The sequence below is a fragment of the Salmo trutta genome, chromosome 18 (assembly GCF_901001165.1).
Source record: "Salmo trutta chromosome 18, fSalTru1.1, whole genome shotgun sequence".
NCBI classification, from domain to species: domain Eukaryota; kingdom Metazoa; phylum Chordata; class Actinopteri; order Salmoniformes; family Salmonidae; genus Salmo; species Salmo trutta.
The window spans coordinates 49,148,732-49,165,908 of record NC_042974.1 but is presented as its reverse complement, the minus strand read 5'-3'; the positions used below and the strand labels follow the sequence as shown (position 1 = coordinate 49,165,908).

The 17,177-nt window shown below is 40.8% G+C and overlaps 1 protein-coding gene across 3 annotated transcripts; it reads right to left on the bottom strand.

Moving 5' to 3' along the window:
• Positions 1-9,224: 9,224 nt before the first annotated feature.
• On the bottom strand, positions 9,225-13,941 carry LOC115153436 (kelch-like protein 31). Of its 3 annotated transcripts, none has more exons than XM_029698876.1 (3): positions 13,855-13,941; positions 11,534-12,739; positions 9,225-11,372 (listed from the first exon to the last, which is right to left on the bottom strand). In XM_029698876.1, the coding sequence occupies exons 2-3, from the start codon at positions 12,706-12,708 to the stop codon at positions 10,640-10,642; spliced, it is 1,908 nt and encodes a 635-aa protein (XP_029554736.1). In that variant the 5' UTR covers positions 12,709-12,739; positions 13,855-13,941; the 3' UTR covers positions 9,225-10,639. The 3 variants fall into 3 exon arrangements, with proteins under 3 accessions (XP_029554736.1, XP_029554737.1, XP_029554738.1); XM_029698877.1 differs by having other exon boundaries at positions 11,534-12,736; positions 13,855-13,925; XM_029698878.1 differs by having other exon boundaries at positions 11,534-12,710; positions 13,855-13,918.
• Positions 13,942-17,177: the final 3,236 nt, after the last annotated feature.

Genomic DNA, 17,177 nt, shown 5'->3' with positions numbered 1-17,177 from the left:
GCCGTAGGTAGCAAGCTGGTGGAAGATGGGAGGGAGGTCTGTTTTTAGCCGCCTCGTGCGTTTCCGTCTGTGGGTTAGTGGGGTTCCGTGTGGAAGGGGGGACCTGTCCAAGTTGGCAAAATAGTTAGTTATAGTGGCCCAAGAAAAGTGTCCGACAGACCTATTCAGATCGCAGCCGAAAAGACAGCTAACGATTAGCTGGCCGCAGATGGGCGATCAGGTTACGTCGCGACGGAGGGGCCCGTTGGACAACTCCCTCGGGCAGATAACGTCGGTGATCCAGTCGTGAAGACCCAATGGGGCTCCGCATCGGCAGTAAAACGGGTCAGGATAGGTGAGTTGTAGCCCAGGAGACACTTCAGCTGGCAAGCTCAGGAATAGCCCACGAGTGGCTGACGGAACTCTTCAGCTGGCTAGCTAGCTAGCTCCGTAATAGTGTGTGTTAATTCCATGACCTACGTTGCCAATAGTCACTCAGGTAGCAGCTAATTAGCTGCAAGATCCAGATGTAAATGTCCAGAGCCTGCGGTAGAAATCGAGGAAAGGAGAGAAAATAGGTCCGATATGCTCTGGTCTGAGTCGCGCTGTACAAAAACTGCCGATAGCTTTTCGAGCTAATGGATAGCTGAGGACAGCTAACCGTAGCTAGCTGAACTTCAACGTTAGCCAGTGAAAATGGCTAACCTCTGGCTAGCTTCTGTCGTGGAATTCAGATGAGGTAAATAATACTTTCTTTCTTTTTTTTAATTGATGAGGCGGGTTGCAGGAGAGTGCTTTGAGGTTGAGTATTTAGAATAAAAAAAATGTAAAAAGATAAGTGAAGAAAAAAATATGTAAATATATATATATATATACACACGGGACACGACAGGACGTCTGAACTGCTACGCCATCTTGGATATATATGTCTCCACGCCTTCAGAGCCTTCAGAGCCTTGTACAGCGACTGCAATTAGATGGCATCATGTTAATGTTAGTACTTAGCTTCGTCTGGTGGAGGTCCTGATGAACCACGTCCAGATACAGCGTCCGGAGTGAAAAAGTTGAACGAAAAAAAGTTAAGTGAGGGAAAAACAAAAAATATAAACGGTAAAAGTAAAAACCGTAAAGTTGTCAGTTAGCAAAGTAAGGTTAGCAACAAAATGCACAGCAGCAGGTTAACAAGTCTGCCAGAAATGTCAGGGAACTTGCAGGGGCCTTGGTGGAAGACTGGGGTAACATCTGTGTGGAACTTGTTCAGTTAATGTCTCAGTTGTTGAATCTTATGTTCATACAAATACTTACACGTTAAGTTTGCTGAAAATAAACGCAGTTGACAGTGAGAGGAAGTTTATTTTTTTTGCTGAGTTTAGGTATGCACGTCAACTTTGACATCGGTTTTGCACATCGGTGTTAAACTAGACATCGGGCCGATACCGATGTTGGCATTTTAAGCTAATATCGGCCGATTCTGATATGCTCACCGATATATCGTGCATCCCTACATGGAACAATTTAATCTTCAAGCTCCTTCCCTGACTGAGATCAGAGAGGGATCTCCCTTGCAGTTGCATGTATTAAAGATTCACTATTATACCTTAAATAGTCTCTGCCTAGATTTTTTGGATACAGTTTTCCACAACAGAGGCATAAGCGGTCACTTAGGGTCCTCGGCCGCTATGGGGCCACCGACTCATGAGTTTTTTAGAAACTCAGTCGGGGATCTCAACTTACTGTTGAGAGTTAGCATAGTAGAATACATCAGGTGCAAGTTCGAAATTTGGTTGTGCATCAGCAGTTTTGATCTTGTTTTGTCAGTCACTGACAGTCTCTCAATTAACCATGTCAGCTAATAATTTTTGATTGGTAAGTTAGTTTAGCCAGTTTTCTATATGGACAGTATGAGAAAAAAAAAAAATGTATGAAGTGAATTGAAATGTATGCATTCACTACTGTAAGTCGCTCTGGATAAGAGCGTCTGCTAAATGACTAAAAAAAAAAAAAAAAAAAAAAAAAAGACTGGGAATGCAGGTCACATGCCCAGGGGCCCTTACCTCCAGAGAGCCCACATTGATTTTCTTAGTCACTCTCACTCAGATATCATTAACATGGTATATGCCATGGCAAAATTAGTAGAACTGCAGGAAATTTGGTTTAAAACTGAAAAAAAAATTCTGCTCTATGGTACAATTAGTAGAATTGCATTAAATGCTGTGCTGATAAACATTTACAATACATGTTTAAAAATTTTCCTCGCCCCATGGCAAAATGAGTAGAATTGCCTGGAATTTGTTATTTATAAAACTGCACAAATGTCTCTCTGCCCCATGGCAAAAGGAGTAGAATTGCATGAAATTTGTTATAAAGTTGCAAAATGTGTAAAACTGCTTTAAACTTGCTTTAAAACTGCAACATTTTCTTTACTTCCAATTGCAAATGTGTCGAATTTCAGTATATTAACTAAAAAGTGACTGCCCCTAAAAAACAACTAATCCCTTGAAAATGGCCTGTGGTGTCGATATGAGTCAGAAACTGTAACGATGTTCGTTGAGAGTCGGGAAACATGTTCAGGGAGTGAGTGTTTTAATAAAATAAACGGAACATAATACAAAACAAGAACTTCGAACAACGCACAGACATGAAACAGAAACAATGACGCCTGGGGAAGCAACCAAAGGGAGTGACATGTAGGGCAGGTAATCAAGGAGGTGATGGAGTCCAGGTGAGTCTGACTATGCGTATGTGCGTAACGATGGTGACAGGTGTGCGTCATAATGAGCAGCCTGAGGACATAGAGGGAGCACACGTGACAGAAACATTTATTTTAGTGGCAAAATTACTACAAAGTGCAAATACGATAACTTTGGAATTAAAATCAGTCTCATCTAAAACAGAGTTTAGAACCTCGAGGTGTCACAATGAGTAAATTATGGTTGGTTTTGGATTACAATTATGTCAACAAATCATGCCCCCTTTTGCCAAACTCCACTTGCAAATCGCCCCTCCGGCCACTTCGCTTCCCATCATTGAATGGGGCTCCCTTGTTTCATGGCCGTTTGAGACCGAAAAGCCCTTTACGGATTGACCATGCAATGCATGCTAGCAGCAGGATGCACTGCCAACAACTCAGCTTTGGCTTGGAAACATTTCAAAAGAAAGCTAATTATTAGTAGGAAAAACATTTGCCATCATTGTGATGTCGCCAGATTGACCTTAGATGCAGTATAACTTTAACCAGCTAACTAAGATTGATGGGACCACCTTATTTTAGCTAGCCAACTTTAGCATTTCTAGTTATTTTTGACTAACTTTGATAGTAACAGTAATGGCAACATTACCATCTCTCTAAAGTAAATTTTACAACATCATAATATGGCAAAGTTGTTTCCTACTAGTTATATGCCTACTTTAGCAAAGTCATCGTATTTCCATGCCACTGTAAATTAGTGCAATTTACATGAAACAGTCACGTTAGCCTCTGAGGTGCAAACCGTGTCTAGGGCACAAATAAATATTGAATGCGGCTATGGTGCAGCCTGGTCTCATAGCCTAGATGTAACATAGTAAATGTAAATCCGGGACAGTAAATTAGCATGTTATGTTTGGTATGGTTACATAAGACAGAAGGTTACTTAATTTGTCCCACCTGGCCAACATCCGGTGAAATTGCAGAGCGCGAACTTTCATAAAATCACAAGTGTAATACATCAAAATAAAGCTTAACTTCTTGTTAATCCAGCCGCTGTGTCAGATTTCAAAAGGCTTTACAGCGAAAGCACACCATACGATTATCTGAGGACAGCGCCCCGCATACAAAACCATGAAAAACATATTTCAACCAGGCAGGTGCGACACGAAAGTCAGAAATAGCGATATAATAAATGCCTTACCTTTGATGATCTTCTTCTGTTGGCACTCCAAAAGGTCCCAGTTACATCACAAATGGTCCTTTTGTTCGATCATGTCCTTCTTTATATCCATAAAAACTCAGTTTAGCTGACGCACTTCAGTCAATAATCCACCCAGTTTCCCTCCATCAAAATGCATACATAGTGAATCCCAAACGTTACTAATAAACTTTTCCAAACAAGTCAAACAACGTTTATAATCAAACCTTAGGTACACTAATACGTAAATAAAAGATAAAATTTAAGACGGACAATCATTATTGTCTTTACCGGAGGAAAATACCAAAGAACGCGCTCTCATTTATGTGCTTGGAAACACTACAGCCAAAATGGGAACCACCTAGGAAAGCAAACATTTCTGGATCATTTTTCCAAAAACCAACCTGAAACTCTTTCTAAAGACTGTTGACATCTAGTGGAATCCCTAGGAACTGAAATCTGGGAGGACTTCGCCTTATAATAAAAGTGACAGCCATTGAAAATAGTGGTAGGCTGAATTATTTTGTTTGTTGGGGGGTGGTTTGTCCTCAGGGTTTCACCTGCCATATCAGTTCTGTTATACTCACAGACATTATTTTAACAGTTTTAGAAACTTTAGAGTGTTTTCTATCCAAATCTACCAATTATATGCATATCCTGGCGTCTGGGCCTGAGTAACAGGCAGTTTACTTTGGGTACGCTTTTCATCCGGATGTGAAAATACTGCCCCCTACCCAAGAGAGGTTAAGGAAAAAACGAAGGAAGAATGGTTGGTCGAGGTGGATGGGTAGAGATATAATGTGAACGTTTAGCAAACCAAAGGTTGCATGTTCGAATCTCATCACTGACAACTTTAGCATTTTAGTTCAATACAAACTTTGCAATCACTTACTACTTTTTTGCTACTTTGCAACTACTTAGCATGTTAGCTAACCCTAATATTAACCCTTTAACCTAACTCTTAACTCTAACCCTAACCTTAACCCTAACCCTTAGCCTAGCTAACGTTAGCCACCACAAATTGGAATTTGTAACATATCATACGTATTGCAAATTCATAACATACTGTAAGAATTGCAATTCGTAAAATATAATAAGAATCGTAATTTGAAACATATCATATGAAAGGGATGATGGACATCCACAAATTAATACATACTATATCATATTAAATGGAGGAAGAAAGATTTATATCTACTATGTTACGTCTACTCCTGAGTCCATGTTGCATGGTGGTACTAGCTAACTCATGTCTGACTACAACAGTATACCAACTAGCAGTAACAAAAACAAACCAACCCAGGGCCATAGCAAACTATGTCACAGTTGGTTTGATAGTGTCACAGGCCTGAATCTAATCCAATCTGGAGCCAGTCATAGAATTAGCTTCCAAATGAGATTACGTTATTTCTTGAGCTATGTTTTATAATTGAGGGACGATGACAATTGTTGACTCTGTTTTTCTGTTAGACAAAGTGCACAGTTGGTTGCCAGACTGATCCCCTGGTCATGAACAGATGCCGGGACCTACCAGAAGGACCAAATGTGGGTATCATAATATGTCCAGCAATGTGATTGCAATGGTGTAGTACCTCAAAAAATATTTTCATTCATTGTTCACTTGCTATTTTCACAGCTTGTCAGGCAAGAGCTCAGAATAAAAGTGTGTAATGCGACACAAGTACTCTTGTGACACCTCCTCCGTTGTTGCCAGAGTCTCCCTTGACTCCTATGAAAAGGACACACCATCATGAGGCCTCTGATATTGTCCCGAGTTACTGCCCTGATGACACAGATGACTTCATCAACAACGACAGGTAATGTGTGTTATGTAAAATGTGAAAAGCTGTATAAAAAAATACCTGTCTTGATAAAATAGTAGGCTAATTCTTCAGTAGACCAGTAGAGTCATTTTGGTTGTGAAGTGCATTATCAAAAATCTTTGTCCTTTCATTAGAACAAAATACAATTTACCATTTGGCTGTCTATTATATCACCCTGTCGCAGGACCTCCCAGTCATCACCACCTCATACGATTGCATGCTGCAGTTGTTTGAGAGCTGTCCAGTTTGCAGGTGAACTTGCAGCATAGAGAAGACAAGCAAGGGGGCCCTCATCAGCATCATGCAGACATGCTCTCGCTGTCAGCAACCTTCACCTGTCAGCGGCAACAGCTTTCACAGGCTCATCATTTGTACAAATACAGAAGGTAACCCACTTCATTACTTTGATACATTTGATAAACTAATTGTGAAGCATAATATATGTAAACTGACATTATTTGTTGCATATTTTCTACTTAGAATGTCCAGGGCATAACCAAGCTTGATGGAGCCAGCCTAAGTGTTGTGTTCACCATTCTATTTCACTTCACATTTTATGATATCTGAAGTGAAATATAAAATGGCTGTTGGTTCCACCAGGCTAATCATAACCACCATTGATAATGAAATCAGTGCTTTCTGTGTGTGTGTTTGTGTGTGACCGACCAGTATCTTTGATGAGAGGCCAGGAGCTGATCTAAGCTGCTATGCCCATCAATGGCAAAAACCTCACCTTCAGCCTTACCTCTTTCCTGTTCACAAATGGTTGCCGATGGGGAGAACAGAATTAGTTACAATGCCTTCAGAAAGTATTCAGACCCTTTTACTTTTTCCACATTTTGTTAGGTTACAGTCTTATTCTAAACTTGATTAAATTGTCCCCCCCCCATAAATCTACACACAATACCCATAATGACAAAACAAAAACAGTTTTTTAGAAAAGTCTGCTTATTTATAAAATAAAATAAATGGAAATATCACATTTACATAAGTATTCAGACTCTTTACTCAGTACTTTGTTGAAGCACCTTTGGCAGCAATTACAACTTTGAGTCTTCTTGGGTATGATGCTACAATCTTGGCACATATGTAATTGGGTAGTTTCTCCCATTCTTCTCTGCAGATCCTTATCAAGCTATGTCAGGTTGGATGGGGAGCGTTGCTGCACAGCTATTTTCAGGTCTCTTCAGAGATGTTCGATCGGGTTCAAGTCCGGGTTCTGGCTGGGCCACTTAAGGACATTTAGAGACTTGTCCCAAAGCCACTCATGCGTTGTCTTGGTTGTGTACTTAGGGTCGTTGTCCTGTTGGAAGGTTGAACCTTCGCTCCAGTCTGAGGAGTGGCTTTCGTCTGGCCACTCTACCATAAAGGCCTGATTGGTGGAGTGCTGCAGAGATGGTTGTCCTTCTGGAAGGTTCTCCCATCTCCACAGAGGATCTCTAGAGCTCTGTTAGAGTGACCATCAGGCTCTTGGTCACCTCCCTGACCAAGGCCCTTCTCCCCAGATTGCTCAGTTTGGCTGGGCGGCCAGCTTTAGAAAGAGTCTTGGTGGTTCCAAACGTCTTCCATTTAAGAATGATAGAGGCCACTGTGTTCTTGGGGACCTTCAATGCTGCAGATATTTTTTGGTACCTTTCCCAAGATCTGTGCCTTGACACAATCCTGTCACTGAGCTATTTGGACAACTCACTTTTGGTATCTGTCATGGCCGCCAGCATTTCTTGAGGAGCAAACCAAAAAATGAGGCTAAATTAGTGGGTGCAGTTCCCCTTTAAAGCGTACATTTTTCTTTCTGCCTTCAATGGGAGGGTCATCATAGAATTAGGAATTAAAATACTAGAATGGACATGAACCTTCTTATGATGGGATAAAGGTCAGCCATTGTGGTCAGAAAATGTGTCAACCATGGTTTGCCAGTGCTATGATAAGATATTGCTTAAATAATGCATTTAAATAATTTATCTGCACTGTATGTTTGTTAGCTAGCTAGCTAGCCAGACAGTTTTAGAGGAATTATTCCATAAATGTTTCTTATTAGCTGCCAGTATGCCAACATTCCAATCAAACAATGCAGTCAATCCACAGGTTTACACTGGCTGAAATCAGTTGATGATAGGACAGTTGTAAATGCAACAAGTACTGATATTGTATCATATTTTAGCAGTCACACAGCTTTCCAAGAAAACCAAAAATGCATATAAAGTATATAAACTGTTTGCATATATTTTAAACCCTATTTATACATACAATTTGTATAAAACCCATATAAACAATATTTATAATTATATGACAATATTTTAGGTTGACAATAAATCTATTACACAATTTCTGATATATCACATGCATTACTTTTATTTTCCTGCATAAGTAAAATCTGGATTATGCCTCTACTGCCTTTCATTCCAATTAGACTGGTATGGATTTCTCACTGGCTGTCATTTTCACCCCATTCTGTAACTTTGAAGGTTTATGACATAGGCTGTCTAGTAATTTAATAGAATCTCTATGAGGGCCACAAAAAAAATTGCCTGCTTGGTGGGGGGGTCCCCCACCTTGCTTGGCCTCTTTCTGGAGGTACAGGGTTCTGGTCTGGAGCCAATGGGCCTTCCTCTCTACCTCTCTTTATTTCTCCCTTTGTCTCCTTCCCAAGTAATATTATTGCTCAAGTTGATCATTAAACATCTTTATAACTTAAAAAGGTTTATTTTCTTAACCAAACTACTATATAGTAAAAAACAACAATATAGGTTTTTCAGATATCAAGACAGAATCGCTCTTTTGAAAATAGCAAAACGGGGCAAGCAAACTTGATGGAATAATGATTAAGTCATATTGCCATTTAGAGTGACCTACATTGCTGACGTTATTGTATCACATATACACACTGTTAACCTTAGATCTGTAATGTATTACTGATAACTCACAGATGTTGGTTTTGAGATTATCTGTATTATATATGCTGCAAATTACAGGGCTAAAATTGTTTTTGCACACTTCGACACTGTGAAGAGGACTGAAAATGTCGCCCTCTGTAGTCTACTACTTGTACTTCTTCTCTACGTGAGGTTTGAACCTGATAGTCACAACGATTCAACAATGGGTGGAGTTAGACCATGAAAGAAGGTGGCTCATGTATGATTATTCAAGTTCATAGGCAAACATGTCTCACAGCCATGGGATTTACTGCAAATAGGCCAAGTAAGCTCAGACCTGTTCAGCAGACCTGGGTCAAATACATGTAATATACTTTCAAATATAGAAAGTATTTGAGGTGTGCTTGATTTAGCTCACTCATTTAATTAGACTATTCCCTTGGTTCCATTGAACAGGTCAAACTAAATAAACTACTCATGTACAGTTATTATACTGATTGATTGATGATGAATCACTTTTTTGTAGATGTATGCCTGCAAATGAAATTACTTGGCTTCTGTGGCCTCATGAAAGTATGAAAACTCATATCAAAGATAAAATGAAATATGTGTTTGCATATATGACAGTAACATATAGCTTTGTATAAATAACAGAGAAATAGTCAAGTTCAGACAATATTTATGTAGTTTTTTTTATAGTGGTGTATAGCCTTGAAGAAAAAGGCTATAGGCGCAGTGAAATGTGTTGTTTTACAGAGTCAGCCATAGTAGTACAGTATGATGAGACATTCCAGCTTCACCTACAAGTGAGGGCACCGTTTAAAAATGTAAACATAAGAACAAGACAAATCATGAGCTTTCAGGGAAATTAAGAGGCACTGTTGCAGAGTGCCCACACCCTTAACAGCTCAGGCTAATAGCTTAATGTTCCAGTATTCACAATTCTTTACAAAACATATATGACCACTGTCAAATTCATTTTTGACCCCATTCAACCTTCATCATAACTACATTCTCCCAGCTTCTTCTGAGGCAGGACAGTACATAGGATCATAATTTGACCTATATTGTCACAGCAAAATAATCCTGCAGCAACAGGATTTGAATGTTTAGTCCACAATGTTGCTTGATCGGTGGTTAGGTTATTAGCTGGCCAAAAGTAGTCTACATGAAAAGTTCTGTTAATATAACCATGTGTTAGTATGGGTTTTCAGTGAATTTATGGGTTTTCACTAAGCTCATCTGCATTTCCTGCTGCGCAGGAAGATCTCAAAAGAGTGATAAAATTCATCCCAATTCACATAACTGTACTGTGTAGTGTGTTAAATGCTCAAGTAAAAGAAGCAACAAATACTAACCAACAGCACCTACTCCTGGTAGATACAATATATCATTTCTTCATGATTTATTAATCCAGCAACAAAGTAATTCCTTTACCTTCTGCATTGACATCTAATTTCAGAGACATTTTCTTTTCAAGTTGAAATGTTATTTCACAGTTGTATATGATGTTTTAAGTATACAGTCTTCCATCATCATATGTCCAGTCTTTGTTTATACAATATACAGTTAATTTAGCTTTATGTCACTGGAAAATAATGATAGTGACATTATAACAAGGGTTCAATATATGGGCATGTTTATGTGTATTGTACAAATAATGCAGTTACTATTAGCACATATACCATCAAATAAGTATTATATTGGGAATAACAGCTATGGTCTGTGGTGTATAAGCTGATTCAACTATTATGGCTGAATAGGCCCCAAAAGAAAATAAATGTTCCCATCATAATAGAAGATTTTAATTTGTCTCACAACACAAAACAACTTCCTGAATTGTCACACATTAAAGCCTTAATTAAACTCATGAAAACAATTTGAATATATCTGATTCAATTCCAAATTAGTTGTATGCGTGACATTTGTATGTTATCACTTTTTTTCTGACCTTAAGTAGGGATGATCACTTTCTGCATTGAAAGCCATAAAGGATTTTCTGAAATGAACTGGCCAGAGGATTTTTGGTCTTGCTTTAATTAGCAAGTAAACTACTTTTCAAACGACCTACCAGACTCTATATGCTGACTGGCGCAGATAAAACTGAGCTGGCCCTGGATTCTCGTGTTTTGCGTGTGGGTATGGTAACGACACAGCATGAGATGCCAACTGTAGCCTCTGGCAACTCATCGTCCTCAGTCCATTCATTGAGGTCAGGGTTATACACCTGGATGCATTTCTTGTACTTCTTCTCAATCTCGTTCCAGCCTCCAAGAAGATAGATCTTATTATTCATGCTGACGATACCAGCAGTGCTCACTCCTGTGTTCAGGGGGGCAGAGTAGCTCCACTGCCCATTGTGAGGGTTGAAACACTCAACAGCTAAGACATCAACCCTCTCTCCACGGCCACCCAGCTGGCTGCCACCAATCACGTAAGCCCGTTCTCCGACTGTAGCAGCGGAATGCCAGCCTCTAGGGGAGCTCAAACTGTTCTTATCCTGCCACACATCAGTGGAAGGATCATAGCTGCACACAGCCCTGGAGTACGCGTTGTTGATGTAACCACCGCTAACAAGGATCTTGCCATCAATGACAGAGCTGGCATGGCAGCACCGGGGGATTTCCATGGGGGCTTTCATCTGCCATTGGTTGGAGGAGGGCACGTAGCACTCCATTGAAGCCTGGCATCCATCAGAGTTACGACCACCAATAGCGAACAAGAGGCCATTGAAGGTGTTGAGGCTGAAGTGGGTGCGCTTCTGGATCATGTTGGTCAAATGAATCCAGGTGTTGAATCGAGGATCATACCTAATTGCCCCAAAAAATGTATTAGATTCATATTATTATTCAATACACAATTGAATGTACAGTGCAATAGCCTGTCATGGTCTGTGTAATATCGGCCATACTTTAAGAGCAGAGAAAATACATTTACAATAGAATAAGCTTATATAGAATCAAATCCTCACCTGCAGAAGTTGCTGACAGCATGTTTAGCCTGGTTCCTGGCATCATTCTGGTCTTCACCACCAGCAACATAAAGGAAGCAATCCAGGACTGCCACACACTGATTGAAGCTCTTGGCTGGCATCTCTGTGAGCCTATTCCATACATCGTCATCATCCCTGTAGAGGACCTCTTTGCTGAGAGACTTCTCCGTCAAGGCCGGTCGTCCACCCACTGTCAGCATGACCCGGAGGCCACCCCGTACCTTTGTTCTGCGGGACTGCAGAATGTTCTGCTGGTAGGGCAACAGGTGGTAATTCATGGCGTCCACTAGGAGACGATGGCACTCGGGGTCCTGCATCATTCTGGGCACACTCTGGACATGGTTGACCAGGTCCATGGCTGAGATGGTCCCGAAGCGGATGTTGGTCAGAAGATCTGGGGCGTATTTCAGCCTCTTCTCGTTGAAGTCCAACCACTTCATGGCTATCTGAAAGGCTGTAATCTCAGAGGGCAACTGCAGGGAATCATCACTGAGGAAGTCATTGATCTGCTCGTAAGTGAGCTTCAGGAACTGCTCCATCTCAGAGAACTCTATAAAGTTCTCCCTCATGAACTTCTGGGAGGCCTGCTTTGTTTCTTTGAGGTTGTAGGTGTCGGCGATGTTGGCCACGTACATGCAGTTCTCCGCACTGAGCTCCTGCATGAGGAAGTCGCTGCACATCTTCACCAGGGTGTTGATCTGCAACAACATGGCTGCTGCAATGGTGCTGCCAATGCTGTACAACGACAGGGTTAGTTTCCCTGAGTAGGCGTATGTGATGGCTGTGGCCAGGCCTGTGGGTGAAAGGTCGTTCAGGTCGATCTTCGTGAGGGCGGAATCCCTCTTTAAGATATTCTGAATGTACTCACTGCAGGAGGCCATGACAACTTTGTGGACATCGAAGGACTTTGACTTGGTGGAGACGGTCAGGTCACAGAGGAAACTGTCCTGCCTCATGGTACTAAGACCCTCCAAGAGATTAGGAGCATAAACAGGGTCAGTGACTTCACTTGAGATGCAGCTGAAGCCGTTTCCTCCCTCCAACAAGGTATTCAGCCCATTGATATTGTTGATCGGGCTATCCTCGACCATTATGGTTATTTCATTGATATCCCCTTTGTTTTTTTTGGCAGTCTTGTTCTTTTTGGGAGCCATGTCTGCAGCAGAGGGACACAGCCCAGACCTACTGTAAATAAATAATAATATGACAGAGAGAGAGCAACCTTTTGATATTAACAATCACAATCACAACACCGAATGGTAAATAATACATTGAAGGCAAATCTGACTGATGTACAGTTTACTAAATATTGTCATACAAAATATTGTCAAAATCAGATGTGTAATATAGTAGGTAATAATCATTACCTGTATTTGTGGTTATAAGTAGGTCTGCTTTTAGAAAATATCAGTCAAATCAAATCAAAGTTTATTTGTCACGTGCGCCGAATACAACAGGTGTAGACCTTACAGTGAAATGCTTACTTATAAGCCCTTAACCAACAATGCAGTTTTTAGAAAAATAAGTGTTAAGAAAGTATATACTCAAATAAATTGAAGTGTGAATAAGGGAATGAAGTGGCTACATAAGGCTGTCTGAATAATAAATAATACAAATTTAAAGCAATTTTGTTAGACATAATCAACGTCAACATGATTACTATAAACTGCCAACTCCCCCCACCCATCAAATAATTTAAACGACAGTAGGTATAGTAGGACTATACCAGAATAATGCTATAGCCCAAGTCAGCAAGTCAACATTCCTCTCTCTGCATCTGTCATGATTTATCAGTACCATGTCCAGGAATAGCAACGCTTGATAGTTCAGCCATGAAGTTCCTTTTATAGACTTTGTGGCATGAGGACCTGGCCTAATGTCCTTCTAAAAACTTCTGTTATTATTACGATTCTTTTTTACAAGAAGTCCCAATGATCAACTAATCAATGAAATAATCCACGTTTCTAGAAATGATAAATGTAAAATAAACTGAAAGGTTAACGAAAAATCCTAAACATTATTGAAAAAGTCAGCAGATCTACAGCCAATAATAATACCAGCCTACAATAAAATATTGAGCATATAGTAAAAACTTGCCTAGTTATTTGGAAATCTGATGGAAATACACTGACAATACAACTATGGTTTCAAACTTACACATTAGGCTACTGTATTGTGTCACTGTGCCAAGAGATTAAACCAAACCTGTTGACACACATATAGGCAACTTTTTTCATTGACAGACACAGAGAAAATTCAGTGACATAGGAATAATATGGCCTAAACGGGGACTTACTTACCAAAGATATGAGAAGCCGGTGAAGAAAAGACTTGCACCTCCAGATAGTGTGCAGGAGAGAGAGACTCGCTATACCCAATGGTGCCAGAAGAGCTGGGCAAGCTCCTCCTCTGAGCATATGCAAATACAAGTATTGCACAATACGTGTGAGGAAGACTCATGAGTTTGGAGACTCTGAAGGCTGAAACCATACTCCTAATCAGGCAATCCGACACCCTAACAATAGTGTATTCATTTGGAATATGATAGCTGGGATCACCCTGAATAACTTTTCATATAGTATAGACTACATTAAAATCCATATTTCTGGCTTGATATCACAGGCCTAGTTGTCAACCAAGTTTAATACCCCAAGAGCATCGAGAGCATCCTGACCGGTTGCAGCAACTGCTCGGCATCTGACCACCTTTACTCCACACACAGAGATGCATACAGAGCTCTCCCCCGCCCTCCATTTGGCAAATCTGACCATAATTCTGTCCTTCTGATTCCTGCTTACAAGCAAAAACTAAAGCAGGAAGTACCAGTGACTCGCTCAATACGGAAGTGGTCAGATGACACGGCTGCTACACTACACGACTGTTTTGCTAGCACAGACTAGAATATGTGTAATGCCCTGGCCATAGAGAGGGGTTTTTGTTCTTTATTTTGGTTAGGCCAGGGTGTTACATTGGGTGGGCGTTCTATGTTCTTTTTTCTAGGTTGGTTTGTTTCGTTGATTTTGGCCGTGTGGGTTCCAATCAGGCACAGCTGTAGTTTGTTGTTGCTGATTGGGAGTCACACATAAGTAGCCTGTTTTTTCTTTGGGTTTTTGTGAGTGATTGTTTCTGTCTAGTGCTTTCTGTTTAGTTTTTGTACCTAGCAGAACTGTAGGCTGTTGTTCTTTTTTTGTGTTTGTTTATAGTGTTTCTATTAATTAAATATTTAATATGAATACACATCCTCCACTGCACCTTGGTCTCCTACTTTCACCCACGACGGCCGTTACAATATGTTCCGGGATTCATCCAATGGCATTGAGGAATACACCACCTCAGTCATCGGCTTCATCAATAAGTGCATCGATGACGTCGTCCCCACAGTGACTGTATGTACATATCCCAACCAGAAGCCATGGATTACAGGCAACATCTGCATCGAGCTAAAGGCTAGAGCTGCCGCTTTCAAGGAGCGGGAGACAAATCCGGACGCTAAAAAGAAACCCCGCTATGCCCTCAGATGAACCATCAAACAAGAAAGGGTCAATACAGGATTAAGCTTGAATCCTACTACACCGGCTCTGACGCTCGTTGGATGTGGCAGGGCTTGAAAACTATTACAGACTAGAAAGGGAAACCAAGATGCGTGCTGCCCAGTGACGCAAGCCTACCAGACGAGCTAAATACCTTTTATGCTCGCTTCGAGGCAAGCAACACTGAAAGCTGGGACCGAGAGACTGAAAAACAGCTTCTATCTCAAGGCCATCAGACTGTTAAACAGCCATCACTAACATTGAGTGGCTGCTGCCAACATACTGACTCAAATCTCTAGCCACTTTAACAATTAAAAATTGGATGTAATAAATGTATCACTAGTCACTTTAAACACTTTAATGGCACTTTATATAATGTTTACATACCCTACATTACTCATCTCATATGTATATACTGTACTCTATACCATCTACTGGATCTTGCCTATGCCGTTCGGCCATCACTCTGCCATATATTTATATGTACATATTCTTATTCATTCCTTTACACTTGTGTGTATATGGTAGTTGATGTGAAATTGTTAGATTACTTGTTAGATATTACTTGCATGGTCGGAACTAGAAGCACAAGCATTTCGCTACACTCGCATTAACATCTGCTAACCATGTGTATGTGACCAATACAATTTGATTTGATTTGACTTTGGGACTAAACACCTCCCTCTGCAACTGGATCCTGGACTTCCTGACGGGCCGCCCCCAGGTGGTAAAAGTAGGCAACAACACGTCTGCCACGCTGATCCTTAACACTGGGGCTCCTCAGTGGTGTGTACTTAGTCCCCTCCTGTATTCCCTGTTCACCCACAACTGCGTGGCCAAACACGACTCCAACACCATCATTAAGTTTGCTGACGACACAACAGTGCCTGATCACTGACAACGATGAGACAGTCCATATGGAGGAGGTCAGAGAACTGGCAGTGTGGTGCCAGGACAACAACGTCTCCCTGAATGTGAGCAAGACAAAGGAGCTGATAGTGGACTACAGGAAAAGGCGGGCCGAACATGCCCCCATTAACATCGACAGGGCTGTAGTGGAGCGGGTCGAAAGTTTCAAGTTCCTTGGTGTCCACATCACCAACGAACTATCATGGTCCAAATATACCAAGGCAGTCGTGAAGAGGGCACAACAAAACCTTTTCCCTTCAGGAGAGGGTCCCCAGATCCTCAAAAGGTTCTACAGCTGCACCATCGAGAGAACCCTGACCGGTTGCATCACCGCCTGGTATGGCAACTGCTCGGCATCTGACCGTAATGCGCTACAGAGGGTAGTTTGAATGGCCCAGTACATCACTGGGGCCAAGCTTCCTGCCATCAAGGACCTATATAATAGGCGGTGTCAGAGGAAATCCCATAAAATTGTCAGAGACTCCAGTCACAGTTGCAGTTAAAACTTAAGCTCAAAGAATCAAAAGAAGCAAGGAAGGTATTTTAGACGCACTAACAACAAGTGTAATTGGCTGTTTTTATCTGATTCTTTATTGTACAATTACTCACATCCTGGACAGTAATAGATTGACACCAATGATTCAAATTTGGTAGCCCTCGTTTGCCTTGTCGACTGAATCCCAATTATTGTACATTAGGCTACTGATTTACGAAAGAAATCACATGGCCTATTATATTTTAAACATGCATATTGTCTGTAGAGCTGCTTCCTAAATCAATTCATGAAATGCTTGTTTTGTTTGACACTAATGAATGTTTGAAAGAGTTTACAAACAACTATAGTTAAAGTTTACATGGGAGTTTCTTGTGACTGATTGTATGCTGCTGTGTCTGAGAAGGCATTGGGAAGGCACCACTTCAGATTGGATTGGGAGTGTCGAGAAGCAGGGGTAGACATAACATAGTAAATGTAAATCTGGGACACGCCATTTAGTATGATGTGTTATGTTTCATTTGGCATTACTTTGTGGATGTCTATCATCCATTTCGTATGATATGTTCTGAATTGCAATTCGTACAATATGTTCCGAATTTGCAAAACCTATGATATAATACAAATTCCAAATTGCTGTGGCTAACAGTGGCTAACGCTGACGTTAGCTAGGTGGCTAACATTAATTAGG

Excerpts from the sequence above, each read along its gene's own strand:
- LOC115153436 (XM_029698876.1), bottom strand. The coding sequence starts at position 12,708 with ATGGCTCCCAAAAAGAACAAGACTGCCAAAAAAAACAAAGGGGATATC. Across the intron at positions 11,373-11,533 it reads GCTGTCAGCAACTTCTGCAG|GTATGATCCTCGATTCAACA; the intron begins GTGAGGATTTGA and ends TGGGGCAATTAG.